The 19,185-nt window shown below is 31.6% G+C and overlaps 4 protein-coding genes and 3 non-coding genes across 8 annotated transcripts; 5 read left to right on the top strand and 2 right to left on the bottom strand.

Moving 5' to 3' along the window:
• Positions 1-277: 277 nt before the first annotated feature.
• Bmcp (uncoupling protein Bmcp mitochondrial) lies at positions 278-4,777 on the top strand. Of its 2 annotated transcripts, none has more exons than XM_075305311.1 (6): positions 278-462; positions 651-713; positions 1,962-2,109; positions 2,607-3,026; positions 3,094-3,256; positions 3,327-4,777. In XM_075305311.1, exons 1-6 carry the CDS (start codon positions 447-449, stop codon positions 3,441-3,443), a joined length of 927 nt encoding a protein of 308 aa, XP_075161426.1. In that variant the 5' UTR covers positions 278-446; the 3' UTR covers positions 3,444-4,777. The 2 variants fall into 2 exon arrangements, with proteins under 2 accessions (XP_075161426.1, XP_075161427.1); XM_075305312.1 differs by lacking the exon at positions 278-462 and adding an exon at positions 486-504.
• A 1,391-nt stretch (positions 4,778-6,168) lies between these two features.
• asf1 (histone chaperone asf1) lies at positions 6,169-7,593 on the bottom strand. Its single transcript, XM_075305646.1, has 2 exons — positions 7,458-7,593; positions 6,169-7,368 (listed from the first exon to the last, which is right to left on the bottom strand). The coding sequence occupies exon 2, from the start codon at positions 7,271-7,273 to the stop codon at positions 6,593-6,595; it is 681 nt and encodes a 226-aa protein (XP_075161761.1). The 5' UTR covers positions 7,274-7,368; positions 7,458-7,593; the 3' UTR covers positions 6,169-6,592.
• Positions 7,594-8,395: 802 nt separating this feature from the next.
• Rad9 (cell cycle checkpoint control protein Rad9) lies at positions 8,396-9,975 on the top strand. Its single transcript, XM_075305485.1, has 4 exons — positions 8,396-8,482; positions 8,543-8,924; positions 8,985-9,146; positions 9,212-9,975. Exons 1-4 carry the CDS (start codon positions 8,449-8,451, stop codon positions 9,942-9,944), a joined length of 1,311 nt encoding a protein of 436 aa, XP_075161600.1. The 5' UTR covers positions 8,396-8,448; the 3' UTR covers positions 9,945-9,975.
• Blos3 (Biogenesis of lysosome-related organelles complex 1, subunit 3) lies at positions 9,965-11,173 on the bottom strand. Its single transcript, XM_075305486.1, has 4 exons — positions 10,915-11,173; positions 10,493-10,547; positions 10,336-10,422; positions 9,965-10,271 (listed from the first exon to the last, which is right to left on the bottom strand). The coding sequence occupies exons 1-4, from the start codon at positions 10,978-10,980 to the stop codon at positions 10,042-10,044; spliced, it is 438 nt and encodes a 145-aa protein (XP_075161601.1). The 5' UTR covers positions 10,981-11,173; the 3' UTR covers positions 9,965-10,041.
• Positions 11,174-15,498: 4,325 nt separating this feature from the next.
• Positions 15,499-15,580, top strand: LOC142237333 (small nucleolar RNA Me28S-Cm3227). Its single transcript, XR_012722467.1, has one exon. It is a non-coding gene; the product is annotated as a small nucleolar RNA Me28S-Cm3227 (small nucleolar RNA).
• A 503-nt stretch (positions 15,581-16,083) lies between these two features.
• LOC142237334 (small nucleolar RNA Me28S-Cm3227) lies at positions 16,084-16,164 on the top strand. The gene has a single exon (XR_012722468.1). It is a non-coding gene; the product is annotated as a small nucleolar RNA Me28S-Cm3227 (small nucleolar RNA).
• Positions 16,165-16,911: 747 nt separating this feature from the next.
• LOC142237335 (small nucleolar RNA Me28S-Cm3227) lies at positions 16,912-16,992 on the top strand. The gene has a single exon (XR_012722469.1). It is a non-coding gene; the product is annotated as a small nucleolar RNA Me28S-Cm3227 (small nucleolar RNA).
• The last annotated feature ends 2,193 nt before the right edge of the window (positions 16,993-19,185 follow it).

The following is a 19,185-nucleotide window of genomic DNA, read 5'->3' as shown; positions in this document are numbered from 1 at the left end:
TTTGGTTCCTGCACAGCAAGACTCCATGCATTAACTCTCAAACGACAATATTTATATCAAGCAAAATAATAAAACTTGTAACCGCTTAGGCAGCTTTATTGTCCAGTATTGGAAATATCACTGAAATATTTTTCAAATGTTTGCTTGAATTCAACTATATTTCAAATGATTGCTTTTTGCGGATGTGTTTGTATACATTCAATCGTACAGTGTGACTTGACATTTAACACCACTACATATACGCTTACATGCATTCTGATAAGAATCAGCTGTTCGGGGCGCATTAACGTCAAGAACGTGAGAAAAACAAGAAGAATATATTTTTTCGTTTCGCGCAACACACGTAATTTGTAAATTAATAGAACACAAATAACTCAATTAAATAAAGCAAAATACCATACATTATAAAGTGTACTAAAATTATACATATAAAAGACAAAATCAAAATGAAACAAGAACTAGGTGATATTTCGAATCTATTCCTTGTGTTTTAAACAAATATAAGTATAAAGAACTCCTGTGTTAATAGAGATTATTTTCTAAATAAATGCATATATTTGGAAAACGAAGATTCTTTTCTTTAAATTCATATATATATATTTTTGTGTTAAATAAGCATTTGGGTTAATGTTAATTATCTATTATTTCAGGCGTCGGTTGTTCACCTTTACCTTTCATTTATGGCGGAATAGCCTCCATAACAGCAGAATTTGGTAAGTTTCCTTTATTATTATCACTGGTGGAAATTTTATTGTATATTGTATGACGTATGTATGACGCAACAGCGTGCATTCCAAAAGACATAAATTTAAAAGGATTAAGTGCCCCTGAATGCCAAATTTTTTGGAGTGAGTAGCATAGGATTAGTTTACGGGATTTCGGGTTCCTAATTCTGTCGGCATGTACTGGGACTACTTCTTAATTTCTGATTAGCATTCAATTGGAAAATATGATATCAGTATACAAAGATTACAGATTTCCCAATACATGTAATTCCTGGAATGACTTGTTTCCAACAAGTGAAAATACCTTGAAGCATTGTTTACATATATTCCCGATTGGCAGCCCGATATTTCAGGCACACCTAGACTATTCAATCCATTGTGATACCACAGTGGTGAACTTCTCTTTTATCACAGTGCTGCCCGATTTCATGTTCAGCCCAATGACAAGGGACCTCCTTTTTATAGCTGAGTCCGAACGGTGTAACCACTTAGAGAAGTTTTGAAACACTCAGAAATGTCACCATTAGTCATTATATGCAAGGCGGGCATACTAATCATTGCACCACGATGACTCCCATAGGCATACCAACAAGGTAGTTTTGCTATATATTTGCTATGAAACTAAACAATCACCACACTTTTCCTTCTAGCAGATTCTTAGCCCCGATAGAACCGATGTGTCCAATCAATTGACCAGAAACAGTCACCTCATTATTTCGTGTTAGGTAAAGTGGTTATCTCTTATTTCGTGTCCCTTGTGATACCACAGAGAGTATATTTCTTTCATAAGATTTAAAGCCAATTAATCATCTTTTGATATGGCTTATCGAAAGGAAGTGTTTGTGTTCCTTATAGTGCCATGGGAATATAAATCCAAAAATATTAGAATCATGTTTTTATCCGTCCGTAAAATGTGAGGCATAGATGTCTCGTGTTATTTGTCTTATCAATCATTTTTTTGCTCTGTTAACCGGGAGCTGTCTTGTTGTTTGTTTTTCTTTTGTCTAGGTATGTGTAATTGATACCATTTGTTTACATGTAATAAACATTCATGTAATATTAAATAATATTATGAAATCTTGCGTCTCACTCTCAGGAATAGTTTGGAAACTAAATTTCTAGCAATACAGTATAAACGGCCTTGACACCTAAATGGCAAAAACTAACTCTATTGTTAGTTGTTACCACTTTATTATCATCCTCTGTTTTACCCATTAAGTTTTCTCTTCATTACAGGTACCTTTCCCATCGATACCACAAAGACGCGTCTACAAATTCAAGGACAAAAAATTGATAAAACATTTACGCAATTACGTTACCGTGGCATGACAGATGCATTCGTCAAAATTAGCCAGGAGGAAGGTCTGAAGGCACTGTATTCGGGGTAAGGGTTTCTTTTTATTTGCAGCAGCTGTTTAAATATGTATGTTAGCTACATAAATTGATTGTCTTCATTTTGAATGTTGTATTTGACAAAAAACAAAGTCTAGTTCAAATATACTATAAAAAAACGGAAAACCCCTATAGACCCCACAACCATTTCAATTTGAGGCGTTAGTTGATATTATAAATGTATTTTTATACAAATGTACTGTAGTCGAATCCTGTATTCGGATGCATCAAAAATTGAATTTCCGCCATCTCAAAGGTTATATTTGATGTTTTCCAAAGAAAAAAATGTAATAAAGAATTTGCCCTTTTCAATTGAAAGTCAGTTTTGACCCAAGGCTCTCAATTTTGATCAATTTGTATTTTCAAGAGGAACCCTTCCCTGAGCTAATCTAATATCATACGAGTTTCATATTTTTATCATCCCAACAAGTATCGAATATAGGTAGTATAAAATATCCTGATTATACTGAAAATTTTAACATTTTACAGAATTTGGCCCGCTGTGTTGAGACAAGCTACCTATGGCACCATAAAATTTGGAACGTATTATACTCTTAAGAGTATAGCAAGTGAAAATGGCCTTCTTATTGACCCAGACACGGGGACAGAACGGGTATGGGGTAATATTTTGTGTGCTGCTGCCTCAGGTGCAGTATCTTCAGCAATTGCAAATCCCACAGATGTGCTTAAAGTTCGTATGCAAGTTCACGGCAAGGGCTCTCAGCATCAAAGTCTATGGTCATGCTTTCACGAAATCTACAAATACGAAGGTGTCCGTGGCTTATGGCGAGGCGTTGGACCTACGGCGCAAAGAGCAGTTGTTATAGCTTCCGTGGAACTTCCCGTATATGATTTTTGTAAATTGCAGCTAATGGCTTATTTTGGAGATCATGTTGCTAATCATTTTGTGTAAGTCGAATACCAATTTTTCGATGGAAAAGACAAATTCCTAATTTGCTATTCTTGCACTCTCTAGTTCTAGTTTCATAGCCAGCTTAGGCAGTGCTGTTGCTTCGACACCTATTGATGTTATACGTACCCGCCTTATGAATCAAAGACACATTACTATAGCAAATGGTATAGTAACAGCAGCAAGTACCCAAAAAATATATACGGGTAGCTTGGATTGTGCGGTACAGGTAATTTTATTTAAGATTTTACTTGAATTTATTTGTATAATAGTTATTCGTTTTCCGTTTTTATTAACAGACGGTACGCAATGAAGGATTGTTAGCTTTGTACAAAGGTTTTATACCCACATGGGTGAGAATGGGTCCCTGGAACGTTATATTCTTCATAACTTATGAGCAACTAAAGAAATACTGAACGGCTCAATATCTCATAGACGACTGTCAAAAAGCATCAGGACAAACTAAAATTTGTAGTAAAATTTAATTATTATAATTATTATTATTTTTTTTTTAATTTTTAGCTGAGACTAAAAACTGCGGATGTTTCCTCCTATGGAAATACAGTGAGTAACAAAAGTCATGGTACCAATGGTAATTTCTTAAGACATACTCAAGCAAAGTTGTATTGCTTATTCTTACTCGCCTAACTAAAAGTTTCTAAAGTTCATTTTGAGAAACTACTATTGGTACTATGGGTTTTTTTTTTGAATTTTGATGCTCACTATATACATAAACCCTATACACCGCAAAATGATATTTCTAATTAAGGCTAAAATCATAATCGAAATTCCTATTGTTCTCATAGCTACAGTATACCAAAACAAAACATAGTTTATTAGTTATGATGATGGAAAAAAACTGGACCATTTGTTTGACAAAGTATTATTTAAAGTTGACCCATAAATTTAAATTCGTTCTGTAAACCTAAAATTAAAAGTATTTTTAAACCCTCACCGAAGATAGCGATAGGATACGATTTCCGTCCGTCTGTTAGAAGTTTGACCGTACTGATTCTTAGATCTAGAATAATGGCAAATATTGAAAAAGCTATGGTCCTACTCTTGAAAACTATATGCAAATTTAGGAATCATATTCTACTTGGAATATATCCAAATAACAATACATATTTATAAATTTCCGCAGTTTTAGGGTATCGAAGATAATAGGATTTGCCCACACAGAAGTTTCTTTTGTTTTTTTTTAGATTAAAATAATTGCATTGAAAAAAATATACAATAGAAAAATTAGACCCCATGATCTCGCATAAAATAATTGAGAGCTTTAACTAAAATAAATTTAATTACAAATCTCTTCGGTGGCGGTATATTTATTTCAGATTATCTGAGTGGCATGTGCTTAAATGTTTTTTTTTTCAGACTCTCCTTTGTAATATTTAAATATTTCGTTCAGATTTGTTTATTCCTGATTTCCTCTAAATATCGGATTATGATTTAATCATCGACAAATAAAATCCGCTGTAATTTGATTTTTTAATAGATTTTAATTAGGTCCAATCTAAATGACCTTTAGATCACTTATTTATTGAAAACATACAAACATACATCGTATTGATGACATGAACATTTAGATGATGGCATTTGTTTGATTTCACCAAAGAATGGCTTTTACTTTTGCAAATCAATTTTTTTAGAAATAAGTTTATAAAATTGTTGCTTTTACTATACTTATTATATATTAATTTAGTTCTACTTGTATATATAGTTGGAATAAACTGGTTGAATTTTGAAATCTCGTTTTAAGTGTTAATGAAAACTAGACTATAAAAAATGAATAAAAATCTATTTTCTTATATACACCATGTAGTTAATTATAAATGGAACCATATAAGATTTGAACAATACAAAAAATAATCAAAGGCATACTAACCAATCCAAGGCACGGTTGCCACTTGAGCCAAAAATAATCTACCAAAATTTGGAGAAAATTCTACAAAACAAAAAAATCTTCTATAGAAAATTTTATTTCTATAAAAAATTTTGACAAAATTTTATTTCAATATACAATTGTGTCAAAATTGTATTTCTATAGAAAATTTTGACAAAATTTTATTTCTATAGAAAATGTTGACAAAATTTTATTTCTATAGAAAATTTAGACAATATTTTATTTCTATAGAAAATATTGACAATATTTTATTTCTATAGAAAATTTTGACAAAATTTTATTCAATTTCATTTAAGTCCATTTATTATCGTACTAAGTATAAATAAATAAATAGACCTAAAATACTGCATCACACAAAATTGTAATAAAATAAAAACTTCAATAATTTCTATAGAAAATTTTGTGAAAAGTTTTATTTCTATAGAAAATTTTGTCAAAATTTTTATTTCAATAGAAAATGTTTTCAACATTTTATTTCTATAGAAAATGTCAAAATTTTATTTCTATAGAAAATTTTGTCAAAATTTTATTTCTTTAGAAAATTTTAACAAAATTTTATTTCTATAGAAAATTTTGTAAAAATTTTATTTTTATTCAATTTTTTTCTATAGAAAATTTTTTCAAAATTTTATTTCTTTAGAAAATGTTGACATAATTTTATTTCTATAGAAAATTTTGTCAAAAATTTTTTCTATAGAAAATTTTGTCAAAGTTTTATTTCTATAGAAAATTTTATCAAAGTTTTATTTCTATAGAAAAATTTTGTCAAAATTTTACTTCTATAGAAAATGTTGTCAAAATTTTATTTCTATAGAAAATTTTGGCAAAATTTTATTTCTATTGAAAATTTTAACAAAATTTTATTTCTATAGGAAATTTTGTCAAAATTTTATTTGTATAGGAAATCCGCTATTACTACGGATCTGCGTGCACCACTTTTCACAATTGGAAAATACCAAAGTCAGCTATTTACGCCACTCCGGATGGGCAAGATTTGTGAGCATTTGTCATTTCATCATCATTGACTTCTTCCAGTCAAGTACGATAAAAAAAAAATTTAACACCCAAAGTTTTAAAACCATATAAAACACACAATTTGTGAATCATCCGACTATAATTAATTCTTCAGTCGCACATGAACAATTTTTTATAAAAAAAGTCCATGACTTTGTCACCATTGTACATAAAAACCTCCTGTGAAAACATAGTGAATAGCCCAAACGACCTAACAAACATTTTGTATGGATTCTTAGTTTGTTTTATATTTAGCTTTACAAAATAATGCACTACATATTAGATAAATAAAAAAATATTATGTTAACATATTATAGATTTTATAAATATTAGCGAAAAAACAAATTATTTTTGACGACCAACATCAAACTGCAGTAGCGTGTTTTCTCCTCCAATTATATGAAATGAACCAATTTTAATTAATTGAGCACACTGATAGCTTCATAGTCGCATAAGTGCCACTAAAGTTGCCACTCAGCAAACTTATAACTTGTATGAAAAAGAGAGCTACGCTTCTGAGAAAGTAAAAAAAAAAATATTCATATTTCTTTTTTGTTTCAATAACGTAACAACTAAAATCAAATAGAGGAAATATACTTATATATAGGCCAAATGAACGGTGGCTGGAGACTTATTAACTAAAACCTAGCACTCCATAGCTAACGAATTAGAATTTTCATTTAAGGCGTTCACCCCGTTTTCTATGGGCATTGCTAAACTATTCTCATCCATGCTACCTTCAGGATGATGGTTATTTGCGTTTGATGACGATGCACCTTCGCCATTCATGTCACCGTCTCCACAGTGCATGTCTTCATCGATGTGTGCACCATTGCCATTTGCCAGGCCATTTGCGGGAGTATCGTCCCAATTGATTTTGAATCTTGTAACACGGGGCTTTGTGGCTAAAATATTGCGGGTAAGCTTGTCGAACATTGGTTTTGGTGGTGGATTTTCGCGCATTTCTTGATCGCCATAATCATTGTTTACAAAATAGCCTACTCGCACAAATTCCTGGCCACGATACGAGCAAGTCAATAGAACGATGGTAACACCAACAGCATCCTGTTCTGGTATTTTTGTCACATCTGGAGGATCAGCTTGAAAGACAAAAATGTGTCTTCCTTCGGGAACGGGACCAACATATATTGTATCCAAAACCTGGTCATACTCCTCAGATTCAGCGGATCCCACATAAATCATCTTCCATTCCAAGTCCTCTTTTAACTCCTCAATGCATTCAAATGTGAGTTCGAATTGGAAAGGATTGAAAAAACTGCTTGGGTTATCCAAAACCACAACATTTGTTATATGTACTTTTGCCATGATTCCGCAAGTCTTTTTTCAAAGGCAATTCGATAGTCACAAACTTTTTTGGCGTGGTCTTGGTATCAACGTTTTGCGCCTTTTGTGTATAGAGCCTGTAAGTGATGAAATTACAAATTATATTCATATCCAATTGTTGCGAGTTGAATTTGGTGCAATCCTAAACTTTATTGTGTAGACTTGCCTTCACTTTCCACAATACTAAGGAAATTTTCTCAATTTTTTGTTTTTCTACAATGCCAAAATGAAAGATTGTGAAGAGTCAATTCAACAGACCGACGATTATTGTTTGCAAAAAATGACATTTCCAGAATACTGCCACCAACAACAATGCATTCCCGCCAAATTCCAATACAATGATGTATTTTGCTGTGTAATCAATTCTTAGTGAATACCAGGACCTATACCTAAATTATGAATTTCGTTATGCGTCGTTCACATTTTAAGTTTATACAGACCAAAATTTCCAGACATAATCCAAGTGTTGCCCACACTATAAGTTTTGTTCGACGGCATAATCGATACTGCAGCTTGTTAATGTGATCGAACGTGGTATAATGTTTGAAAAATGTATATTAACGTTCACATTTTCTTGTTTTTTTACGCTAAGAATAATTAAACGATAAATGTACGTTTAATTATTCTTGGCGTACAAAAGCAAGAAAGAGTGAACGTTAATATACATTTTTCAAACATTATACCACGTTCACACAATCATCGAAATCTTCTTCCAGACTATAAGTTTATCCGGACGACAGTACTCTTTTCGAAAATATCCTATATATTGACCACATTATAAGTAAAGCCCGTAGGTCTAATCGATACTGCTGTATGTTTATGGGATCGATAAAACATATTCCGATTATATAGTCATCGCCGACTATTCGTATCGATTGGCCACACTGTAAGATTCTTTACAAGCCCATTCCGTCCGGAAAAACTTATAGTCTAGACGACGCTTTATTGATATTTAAAATTTTGTGCTTGTGTGAAAAGATATTTGCAAATCTCCAAAAGACGAGCATGGTGTGAACGTGTTGAATATGTTGAAAAGTGTGAACGACGCATTATTATAATTCGTTGATTAACCTTACGCTACCATACTTATGTAAATAATTCGCAGTCGGATTGACATGTTTTGTTTACTTTAGCTAACAACATTTAAAATTTATTAAATGAAGTTTACACTAGAAGGAGGAAATGCTAAAGGTACATATATAAAAATTGAATCGATAGATAAGATTTTTTATAGCTTATATGCATTTACAGTTATTGCCAAGGCCATACAATCCCTGGCCAAGTTTGGCTCAGATCTATACATGGAAGCCGATGATATTGGGCTACAGTTGAGAACTTTTAATGTATCGAAATCAGCAATGGGCACATTCCGATTTAAGAGAGCCTTTTTTGAGACATATAACGAAGGGAATGGCAATGGTGAAAATTTTTGTAAAGTATCTATGAAAACTATTTTGCCAGTTTTTAAGAACATGAAACAAGTTGAGCGCTGTGAGATACGTCTACTTGCAGAAGTATCCAAATTACAGATAAAGTTCAAATGTCGTTTGGAAGCTTTGAAAAATGTGCTGATTTCCATTGTAGATGAGGAAAATGTAACAGCCGCTGTATCGATTGAGGACACATCCAATGTGTAAGTAAAATTATGGTGTTCAATGTGTATGGAAATCGCTAAGCTAGACTCTTATTCCAGTATTGTTGGTTCTTATAAAGTTTTCAATGATATATCAAGTAATTTTAATTCATCGGAAGTCGAAATTACATTGGAAGCCATGGGAAATGGATTAACGGCTAAAAATTATATCGAAGGCGCTAGGGTTAGTGACAAATTCATGCGATCCAGAAAGAAATTGAGGTAAATTTTCATGATAGATTATAAATATAACTTCTACATCTTTCAACATTTACATCTGGTTTTAGCCCCTCCGATTTCGAAAACTATGATGTGCATGAAGAATCGGCGGTGACCTTTAGTCTGAAAGAATTTAGATCGTTTTTACACTTTGCTGAAACTATAGGAGAAAACTTGACTTTGAATTTTGGTGAAGCTGGTGGACCCATATTTCTCACAATTAAAAAGCTGGACTTAATTGAATGTACCCTAGTAATGACCACCGTGTACACAGACGATGTTAGCATGTATGAAGAATGCCGAGAATCTGAAGTTAAAGAGCCGAATTCAAACCGTAGTACAACATCTACACAAAAACGAAAACATAATAACACAAACGTGCCTTCCAAAGAATCTGCCCCGAAAAAAAGATTTTCAGAGGAAACCACCCTTAGCAGCAATTCAACATTATTTAATTTTAATACAGAAGACAATGCAACAGCTCCATCATTGGAAGTGCATAGGAATATAACCCAACAAGATATTGATATGGATGATGAACAAGATGACATATTACTAGCCGCTGCAATGGCGATACCGCCACCAAGAGAAAGCGAAGTTTATGTGACATTTGAAAGTTCCGAATCTAATAGAAACAATCAGGATCTAGATAGTGAAGATACAATACCACAATCACCACAACGCGAACATGTACCAAAATTGCGTTCAATATTCGCAAGATGTTTTGAATCGACTTATATGCCCAAAGAGCCATCGCCTAATACCAACTTTTATGTACCAAATTCAGATACTGAAGACTAAATAATGAAGAAAAAACAATGTTCCATGAAAATGCAGAGGAGTTTTTATTAGAGTGTTAGGTTCTTTCAAAATATCTGGTTTTTTTTTTTGTTTCCTTCTATGGAATATGTATATTAGGAATGAAATTGGACGTAAATACCGCATTACATTTCGCATTTAAATTCTTCATATTGTTTTGCGTCTGGTTTAGAGTTACCAAAACTGATTGCATGTCTATTTGAGATTTAATTAGGAGTTGATCTGTAGTTATGAGTTGCTTCGATGATGGAATCACAAGATTCTTAGCGAATGTATTTAAGCTACGCCAAATGCTTAAGTTGTTATCGACTGAAAAGGAAATATTATATACATGTGTTATCATCATTTTCCTTCTTTTCTTATATATACGCACTTAGCTTTCGCTGCAGCAAGTTGTTGCTGTAAATGCTATCCAAATTTCTAAAGTTTTCGTTAGATTCTACACATTTGTCATATACATCTGAGATAGATTGAAATACGTAAAGTTATTCATATTAATTTTACAATCATGGAGATCTGCCCGTACATACCTTCATCCGATGATGTCTCCGATGCCTCCCCGGGTAGTTCTGCGGCTCGAATATTCTAAAAATAATTCGCAAGGGATTCATTTATTAAAACGAAAAACAGTCGTATGTGATCTTAATAAATCATTCTAGAATTGTACATAAAACATTAGCGTACTTTCCCTGTGCAAAGACAAGGAACCAGAAACAGTTCTTTATATTGCAAGATATTGGTATGCGGGAGTAGAAATAAAGTTTGGAAATTGAATCGAGAAACAATCTTAGTTACAGAAAAGAACATTCCTAAATCACCAGCGTCTGATTGGTATAAAATGCCTAGTTTTCTCTCGGCAAGAAAGCGCCCCCACCACGGAGCATTGTCCAGTCGATTAAAGACAATTAGCCGCAGATGCTATACAAAAAGCTAGAAAAATCGTTTTACCAACCTCTTTAATTTTTAGTCCAGAATCGTCTTCAGATTCTGAAGCTTCTCCTCGAACTATATCACCCATTGAAACACCAAGATTTAAATCAACAAACTGAATCGCCTTCAGATATATAACATATACTGTACAAAAAGATTTCGCATGGAGAAGATTATAATATAATCGGAACAATTCTACTTTACTACAAGTTGTTAACAAGTTATTATTTGATAACAATAAAAACGTATGCGAACATCAACAACAACCAGCTGATGTTATGACATTAGCAACTAATACGCCGTTCAGAATATACGTTGATCCGTACGATAATGCTATTGTCAAATTATTCGAGATATATCACACCATAATTTAAAATCCAAGACATATCTGATACTGCAGGTGGCTAATGTGATCGGTAACACAATTATCGACATTTTACTTATCGCAGACAATTTTTAGCGTTGGTCACATTGTAATGCGTCGTTCGCATAATAAGTTAATCCGGACGAGATATATGCGTCGTCCAAATAAGTTTTTCCGGACGGAATGTCTGTGTTTGTAAAGAATCTTACAGTGTGGCCAATTGATACGAATTGTCGGCGATTACTAAATAATCGGTAAATGTGTTATCGATCCCATAAACATGCAGCAATATCGATTATGCCTTCGGACTTAACTTATAATGTGGCCAATATCTGCGATATGTTCGACACCAGCACTGTCGTGCGGATAAACTTATAGTCTGGACGGCGCATAAGTTCGAAAACTTACTGCAGGTTGTTAATGTGATCGGCAACAGAATTATCGACATTTTATTCATCGCTCACAATTCTTAACATTTGGCCACAATGTAATGCGTCGTTAATACCCTGCCAACATTTTTTGAATTTGGGGGCGCTTCTGAGAATCCCCAGTACGTCGAAAACAATCATATACGATATCAAAAACTCGTCGGAAAAGCGCCGTCACTATTGAGAAGTTGTACCACGCCAAGTTACTACAAAAAGGTTTCGCATGAGTGCAATTATTAGGTGCCTTTATAGATCAATTTAGAACGACGCCAATAAGAGACCCTCCAAACAATCAGAAAAAGCACATTTTAAGATAGTGGTAAAAGAATCATTGTGGTCGAATAAAACACGTTTGTTTAGATATTTATTAATTTGATTAATCATTTACAAATTCTTAAAAATATAACATTTATACCACTATCACATCACATTTAACATAATTTTTTGCATTAATGATGATGTAGAGTTACAAGTAGCGAGTTAAGGCCGGTACTCTGTTCGGTTTTCGCGTTGAAACTCCATACAAAACCAAAAAATGCGAAAAATTTGCGAAATTTTTTCCATTTGTGATACTTTGTTTTTTCGTGTTGAAAACCTGACGTTTATAGCACGGCGCCATTTGCAATGTGAATTAAGAAATAATTTATTTATTAAAAACTATTTGTGCGGGTTTATAAATCAAACACGGGCCATATTTTTGTTCCGAAACTATACAAAGGATCAAAGGAATAGCAGATCAATTGCTCAAGGAAAAATAAAATGTTATTTTGAAAAAACAAGCAACAACCACCAACTTAATCCAATATCGCTCCCTGTAAAATAGCGCTCCAAGCTACCTAAAAAAACGCCGCTTTCTATGTGCGAAATAATGGTTTCCATAAAAATTTTTCGCAAGAATGAACATAGTACCGGCCTTTACATGTTGCAGCGTCTATCAGCCAGTGTTTTTATTCGATGGAGGCAGCGTGTCTGTAAAATATTTGAAAAACAATCACTTTATTCCATTTGGAAAATCAAAAATTGTTCACCAATATACCTTTCACAATTTTAAGCGTAAAATCTATGTTTTCAGAACTTTATTTTCGGTTTTATTTAAATAAAATATAACAAGCTGGTTGCGCTTGGCGTTTCACAAAAAATAAAATGGCTTTTGTAAAAGTAGTGATGGCAAAATACATGTATGAAGTACATTTTGTACTTTATGATATGCTGCCCCCCATCACAGTAGGATGGTTGTAGTGACATTTACGAGTCTGTGGTAGCGATGAAGATGAAATGGAACTTTGAAATGCTGGCAGGGATATTATATGTTAATCTGGACGAGATATATCCCAACTTTTCGTGACATATCCCAGATATTGGTACACAGCAAATTACGTTCACACTATAAGAAGGCATAATCGATACTGATCGACAACACATTTAGCGATATTTTTGTTATCGCCTGCAACCACATTATAAGATTCCTTACAAACACAAACATTTCTGAAAGGCGCATAATGCGCTTTACAGACTATCAGTTATTCCGGACGACAGTGCTCGTGTCGAACGTATCCCATAATTGTGCACATTATAAGTTAAGTCCGAAGGTATAATCGATACTGCTGCATGTTTATGGGATCGATAACGCATTTACCGATTATTTAGTCATCGCCGACAAGTCGTATCGATCCGATACACTGTAAGATTCTTTACAAACACCGACATTCCGTCCGGAATAACTGATAGTCTGTAAAGCGCATAATGCGCCGGACGACAGTGTTCGTGTCGGACATATCCAAAATATTGGCTACACTATAAGTTATGCTCGAAGACATAATCGATATTGCTGCTTGTTTATAGGATCGATAATACATTTATCGATATTTTACATATGTCGGGTAATTCATAGCGTTCGGACACATTGTAAGATTCTTTACATACAGACATTCCGTCCGGAAAAACTTATGGTCTGGACGGCGCAAACACAGACATTCCTTCCGGAAAAACTTATAATAAGAACAGAGCATAATTCGGTATTTCAAATGTATAGGTAAGTACTATGTTCCCCGAAAACACTACATTATAATTTAAGTATTGAAAAATCATTCGGAAAGAAGTTCAGATGAAATTTTGCCGACAAGGTTGTTGTATTTGTTCGTCTCTGAAAAATTGTTCGCCTTTCGCCTATCGCTATGGTTATGTTTACACGCATACACCGATTTTAAATAGGCCAACGGATGTCAGGTTCCATCGATTATGAGTGAATGCGATTATTATCGAACGAAATCGATAAGTGAAGAAATCCACGTGTTTAAAATTCTCTGGTTTACTTTTCGGCCTGGATTCTGATAGCTTGGAACTCTCTGACAATGTTGAACATAACCTTAATTCCTGTTTGCGGAATAATATAACAAAAGAATAGTAAGTTGAAATTGTGCACTTTGTTCCCTCTACCTGTATTCTATCTGCATCGCCATTACAATGAAATCTCATTTTTGAAAGCATTTCTAACAATGCAAATATTTTGCTATTTAAAATTGAAATTGCGGCAGAATATGCATGCCACCATTGCTTCCAGTTTAGTGTTTGAATTCTGAAATAAATAACAATTTGGACCATTTTCTTTTCGACGGCTGTATTTGCATTATACTGTTAATGTTGAGCCCTTTGGAGTTGGTATTTTCCAAGTTTTTCGGGAAATATGCATACTCCAAATGGGGGTATGCAATGAATATTAGATTTAATGTGTCTGCCAGCAACGAGGGCGGATATACCGTTAATTTAATTGGTCTTTAAATAATTCGAATATATTTTTATGTTATATTTCAGATGGAGAGTTCTTTGATGTCATCTCTGTCTATATAGGTAAGTTATATATTTGTAATTTGTGATAGAAATATCTTTTGTCACTGGAAATGCAACATTAGAAATGGGGGTATGTTTCTTATTAGTATTTAGCAAGAGTAAAACATTGAACTCATTCCAACTATTGAGGCTATACCAAACAAAATTTGGCAATATAAAAATTAAATATATCCTTTTTTAATATGCAACTCATAGTGACAAATTACAAACTGCCTGATGAAACATTAACTCTGAATGACTTCTTTGATGAATACACATTCAAATTAAACCAAAAGGATTCTGAAAACTAAGCTATTAACAAATTGGCTTAATTAAATATATATATATATGTATACTATTAGCAATAAATTTACAATTTTATTTTTTGCAGAGGAGGAGAATTTTGGCCAAAAAAATGTCTGTGATTGCATCTATAATGGATATACGATTGCATTATAAACAAGGTTAGCAAATAGTCCTTATAGAGTCAAAGAACTTTTAAAATGATGATTTTTAGCCCATCTCAGGGTCCCTCTACTGAGTCGAACCCTTTCATAAATACCATGCTGTCAATTTCACTAACTGACTTTAGTAACTTTTAGTATATAAGTATATTGACAAAAGAGGTCTCTTATTTTACCATTATTAATTTCATTACAGATTCCAAATATCGTATGGTAACTCCAATTTGATCTAATGCAGTACTGATAGCAAGGTTAGTATATGTCATAAGACTATTAAAAGATTTAGTATTGAATGATGATATTCAACCCATCTCAGGGTCCCTCTACTGAGACGAACCCAATTAAAATACCCATGCTGTATTTACACATAAACTGAAGCAAATAAAATAAATAATTCAATATTTTTAGAACTATCTAATAGTATATTCATTCCTCTTTTCAGAATTTAGTACTTGTAAGTGGAGAATCGAAAATAAAAATACAATGGTGAGTGTACACATGTAGTATGAATTATGTACAATTTTGTATGCATGATGATATTCTTAATCAGAACAATATCATTGCTGATTACACATTCAAATTAAACCAAAAGGATTCTGATATTAAACCAAAATTTTACTTTAAAGTCTTTTGAGCTTGCAATTAACTATAAGCATTTACTTTTCCAGATTCCTTGGCGTTGTTGATCCGCTTGTAATGGGATATGTTATTCAAAGACAGTACAAGGTATGTTCATTATTTTCATTTCTAATACCTCATTCACATTACAATTCCAAAATCCACTTTAACAAGATTTAAACTGTAATTTGTCCTATAAAAAATGGATTTCAAATCCACTTTTAATCGATTTCGAGCCTAATGTATATGAGGTATAAAAGCATAATTCTGTATACATGATGTTTTATTATTAGTATAGTTCATTTGAAAAAGAGCCATGTAACTAAATTTATAAACTGAAATTTGTATGTGCAATGAAATAGAAAAAACGCTACGAGCAAATAAGTAATGTGGACTCTTACATTTTTTTTTTTCAGATGACTGGTGTTTATCCCATTTCTAATGTTTATATAGAACATGGTAAGTGGATTTATAATTGTATTATGTATATTTTATATAGGATGAAATTGTTAATCTGAATTATCCAATGCTGATCACAAATTCAAATTAAACCAAAAGGATTCTGAATTTTCAAAAAAAAAAAAAAATATATGTATAGTCTAAAATCATTATGCATCTTTAAATAATTACTTTCATCGTTTTATTTTCTAGTGTTCCCATTTGGCCTTGATGTGCTGGCAATGTGGAATATTTTACTAACAATTGGACAAAGTAAGTCTTTGTTTTTTTTGTTCTATAAAAGCTATTTTAAGTTCGTGATGTTATATTATTAGTATAGTTCATTTGAATAAAATCCCATGTAACTAAAATTGTTAACTGAAATTGGTGTCTGAACTATATATCTATATACAAAACAAGAGAAATATTAAAAATGTGGTATTATATATATCATTTTAGATGCCATTCAATGTCTAGCCTGTTTAGCTAAGTGTGAACATTTCCAGAGTGATATACCAAATACCAGTTTGGCGAATGCGATTTTTATTTACTTCGAATACAACTAACTTAAGGGTAAATATAAAACATAAAAAAAATTTAATTAAATAGAAATTCTGACTGATGATTGTTCCAATTCCGAATTTATATAACATGGGCATTGTACAATAATTTAAATTATTGTATATAGCTGTGTTCTAAAACAAATTGCTGATAGATAAGAACGGCCAACTGAATTTCATATTTAATATAGCATATATTTTTTATATATTTTGACAAATATCTAAAGAGTTTTCATTTTTAGGTGTTTTTGTAACGCTACTGTCTGGAGCCAAATGTATTTTCAACAAATGGTTAGTAGAAATTGTAATAACTTTTTCTATATGTATATGATGATATTCTTAATCATAATAAAATCATTGCTGATCACACACTCAAATTAAACCAAAAGGATTCTGACTTGTTTTTTGAAATTCTTAATTTAATTTTTTTCTTTGGCAATTAACATACGTTTTATTTTTCTGCAGATTTCAGTTGCCTAAGGTATTCATCCCAGCTTCCATGTATACTTCTTTGGCATTGCCAGGAGAATTAAGATGTTGGGTTTTTTATTGTGTTTTAATGAATGATGAAAATCATGCAGTTTATTTATTTTCAAGGTTAGTAAATACTAAAAGTCATTACATACAATTTAAATTGAATTTTATTAAATGATGATATTTATCCCATCTCAGGGTCCCTCTACTGAGTCGAACCCTTTTATAAAAAACCATGCTGTTAAATATGCTAACTGATTTGAACAATTCATAAAATAAAAATTTTAAATTAGAGCAAATATTTAAATAATTAGTATTTTTTTACAGATTTCTTTCTGGCAATATTTCTAAAACATAAGCTAATTTAGATTAATAGCGTCCATTAAGGTTAGTAAATGTAATGTAAAATTTTTATAAATATTGATATCGAATGATGAATTTAACCCATCTCAGGGTCCCTCTACTGAGTCGAACCCAATTAAAAAAAAAAAAACTATGCTGTAGCTATACTTAAACTGAATCACTTAGATAACTTTAATGTTTTACATTTTTAGAAATATCTAACGACTCTCTATTTTTAGGATATCCATATTCGCATTACAAGTAGAACGAATTGTTTCAATTGTTTAAAATAAATGGTAAGTGGACATAGCAATTATTTATTAGCATACATAAAAAGAAATAAATATATAAAATAAATAAATATATTAAAAATGATGATATTCCTAATCATAATAATAAAATTATTGCTGATTACATATTCAAATTAAACCAAAAGGATTCTGAATTTCATTTCCCAAATTTTAATTTGACTACCTAATATTTCTGTAATTAACTAAGCGTATTCTATTTTTTAGATTTTCTTTGGGGGCTTTGATGTGGTGCTAAAAATGCGGAGTATGATAAATGCACGATATAAGGTACTTTGAGTTTTATTTAAATTCTATTTTATGTTGATGATGTTTTATTATTAGTATAGTTCATTTGAACAAAACTCCATGTAACTAAATTTATCAACTGAAATCTCTTCTACTGAAAGAAATCGTATATGTACTAAGTGAAGAATTTTAACGTTCAATTTTATTTATCTTTTTTTAGATACCCCGAATCAATTTACGATTTTGGCGTATGCGGAAATTTTTTTTTTGTGAAGGTATAAATGCTATTGCCTTTATACCTTCACAAATATTTAATTATCAATTTCTACTTTTCAGATTGAAATTTTTCCATGCTATATTCTATCATTTTGAAGGTTAGTATTTATATATGGAAATTCGTAACGAAATTTTTTAAAATGATGATCTTTAACCCATCTCAGGGTCCCTCTACTGAGTCGAACCCTTTTATAAAAACCATGCTGCAATATATATAAAAACTGATTTGAACAAACCTTATAATACATTTTCAAAAGAGACCTGGAATTTGAACATTATTCATATATTTTCAGATTTCATCCTGTCGGTCAATTCAACAATTATAAAGGTTAGTACATTTAATCATATTAAATTTAAATGTTTATAGAGTGATGATATCTAACCCATCTCAGGGTCCCTCTACTGAGACGAACCCAATTAAAAAACCATGCTGTACTTATAATTAAACTGAGACAATTATTAGTATAGGTTTTTATATTAAAAAAAAATATATATCTAATAGGCTTTTATTTTTTAGGGGATTATACTTCGTATTACAAAGAGTCGCACATATTTTACAACAAATGGTGAGTGGATATTTGTCATTTTTTTTTATTATTTTTTATGTGATGATATTCTTATTCATAATAAAATCATTGCTGATTACATACTCAAATTAAACCAAAAGGATTCTGATTTTTTTTTTTTAATTTTTAATTAAAACATTTTTGCTTAAGTAGTAACACATTTATTTTTGTTTGCAGTTTTCTCCTCTTTTGGCGTTGATGGACTTCCAATATGGAATAATATGCAATTAGCACAAGGTATATCTTAATGTATTTATATATATAAATTCTATTTTATGTTTATGATGTTTTATTATTAGTATAGTTCATTTGAAGTGACACCATGTAACAAAACTTACGAACTGAAACTTGTTTTCTAAAATAAAATAAAAGTGAATAATAAAACGTGAAGAAGTCATTAA

Source organism: Haematobia irritans, chromosome 4 (assembly GCF_050003625.1).
Source record: "Haematobia irritans isolate KBUSLIRL chromosome 4, ASM5000362v1, whole genome shotgun sequence".
In the NCBI taxonomy this organism is placed as follows: domain Eukaryota; kingdom Metazoa; phylum Arthropoda; class Insecta; order Diptera; family Muscidae; genus Haematobia; species Haematobia irritans.
The sequence above is the reverse complement of the archived record's forward strand: the minus strand, read 5'-3'. Positions and strand labels throughout refer to the sequence as shown.

What these genes read in the sequence shown, in the direction of transcription:
- Rad9 (XM_075305485.1), top strand. Translation starts at nt 8,449, where the DNA reads ATGAAGTTTACACTAGAAGGAGGAAATGCTAAAG. An exon ending in ATTGAGGACACATCCAATGT is followed by an intron (nt 8,925 to 8,984) that starts GTAAGTAAAATT and finishes CTCTTATTCCAG; the next exon opens with TATTGTTGGTTCTTATAAAG. An exon ending in CGATCCAGAAAGAAATTGAG is followed by an intron (nt 9,147 to 9,211) that starts GTAAATTTTCAT and finishes ATCTGGTTTTAG; the next exon opens with CCCCTCCGATTTCGAAAACT.
- Bmcp (XM_075305311.1), top strand. An exon ending in CTCCATAACAGCAGAATTTG is followed by an intron (nt 714 to 1,961) that starts GTAAGTTTCCTT and finishes TCTTCATTACAG; the next exon opens with GTACCTTTCCCATCGATACC. An exon ending in CTGAAGGCACTGTATTCGGG is followed by an intron (nt 2,110 to 2,606) that starts GTAAGGGTTTCT and finishes AACATTTTACAG; the next exon opens with AATTTGGCCCGCTGTGTTGA.
- asf1 (XM_075305646.1), bottom strand. Translation starts at nt 7,273, where the DNA reads ATGGCAAAAGTACATATAACAAATGTTGTGGTTTTGGATAACCCAAGC.
- Blos3 (XM_075305486.1), bottom strand. Translation starts at nt 10,980, where the DNA reads ATGGGTGATATAGTTCGAGGAGAAGCTTCAGAATCTGAAGACGATTCT. An exon ending in GGAGACATCATCGGATGAAG is followed by an intron (nt 10,423 to 10,492) that starts GTATGTACGGGC and finishes AATCTATCTCAG; the next exon opens with ATGTATATGACAAATGTGTA. An exon ending in CTTGCTGCAGCGAAAGCTAA is followed by an intron (nt 10,272 to 10,335) that starts GTGCGTATATAT and finishes TTTCCTTTTCAG; the next exon opens with TCGATAACAACTTAAGCATT.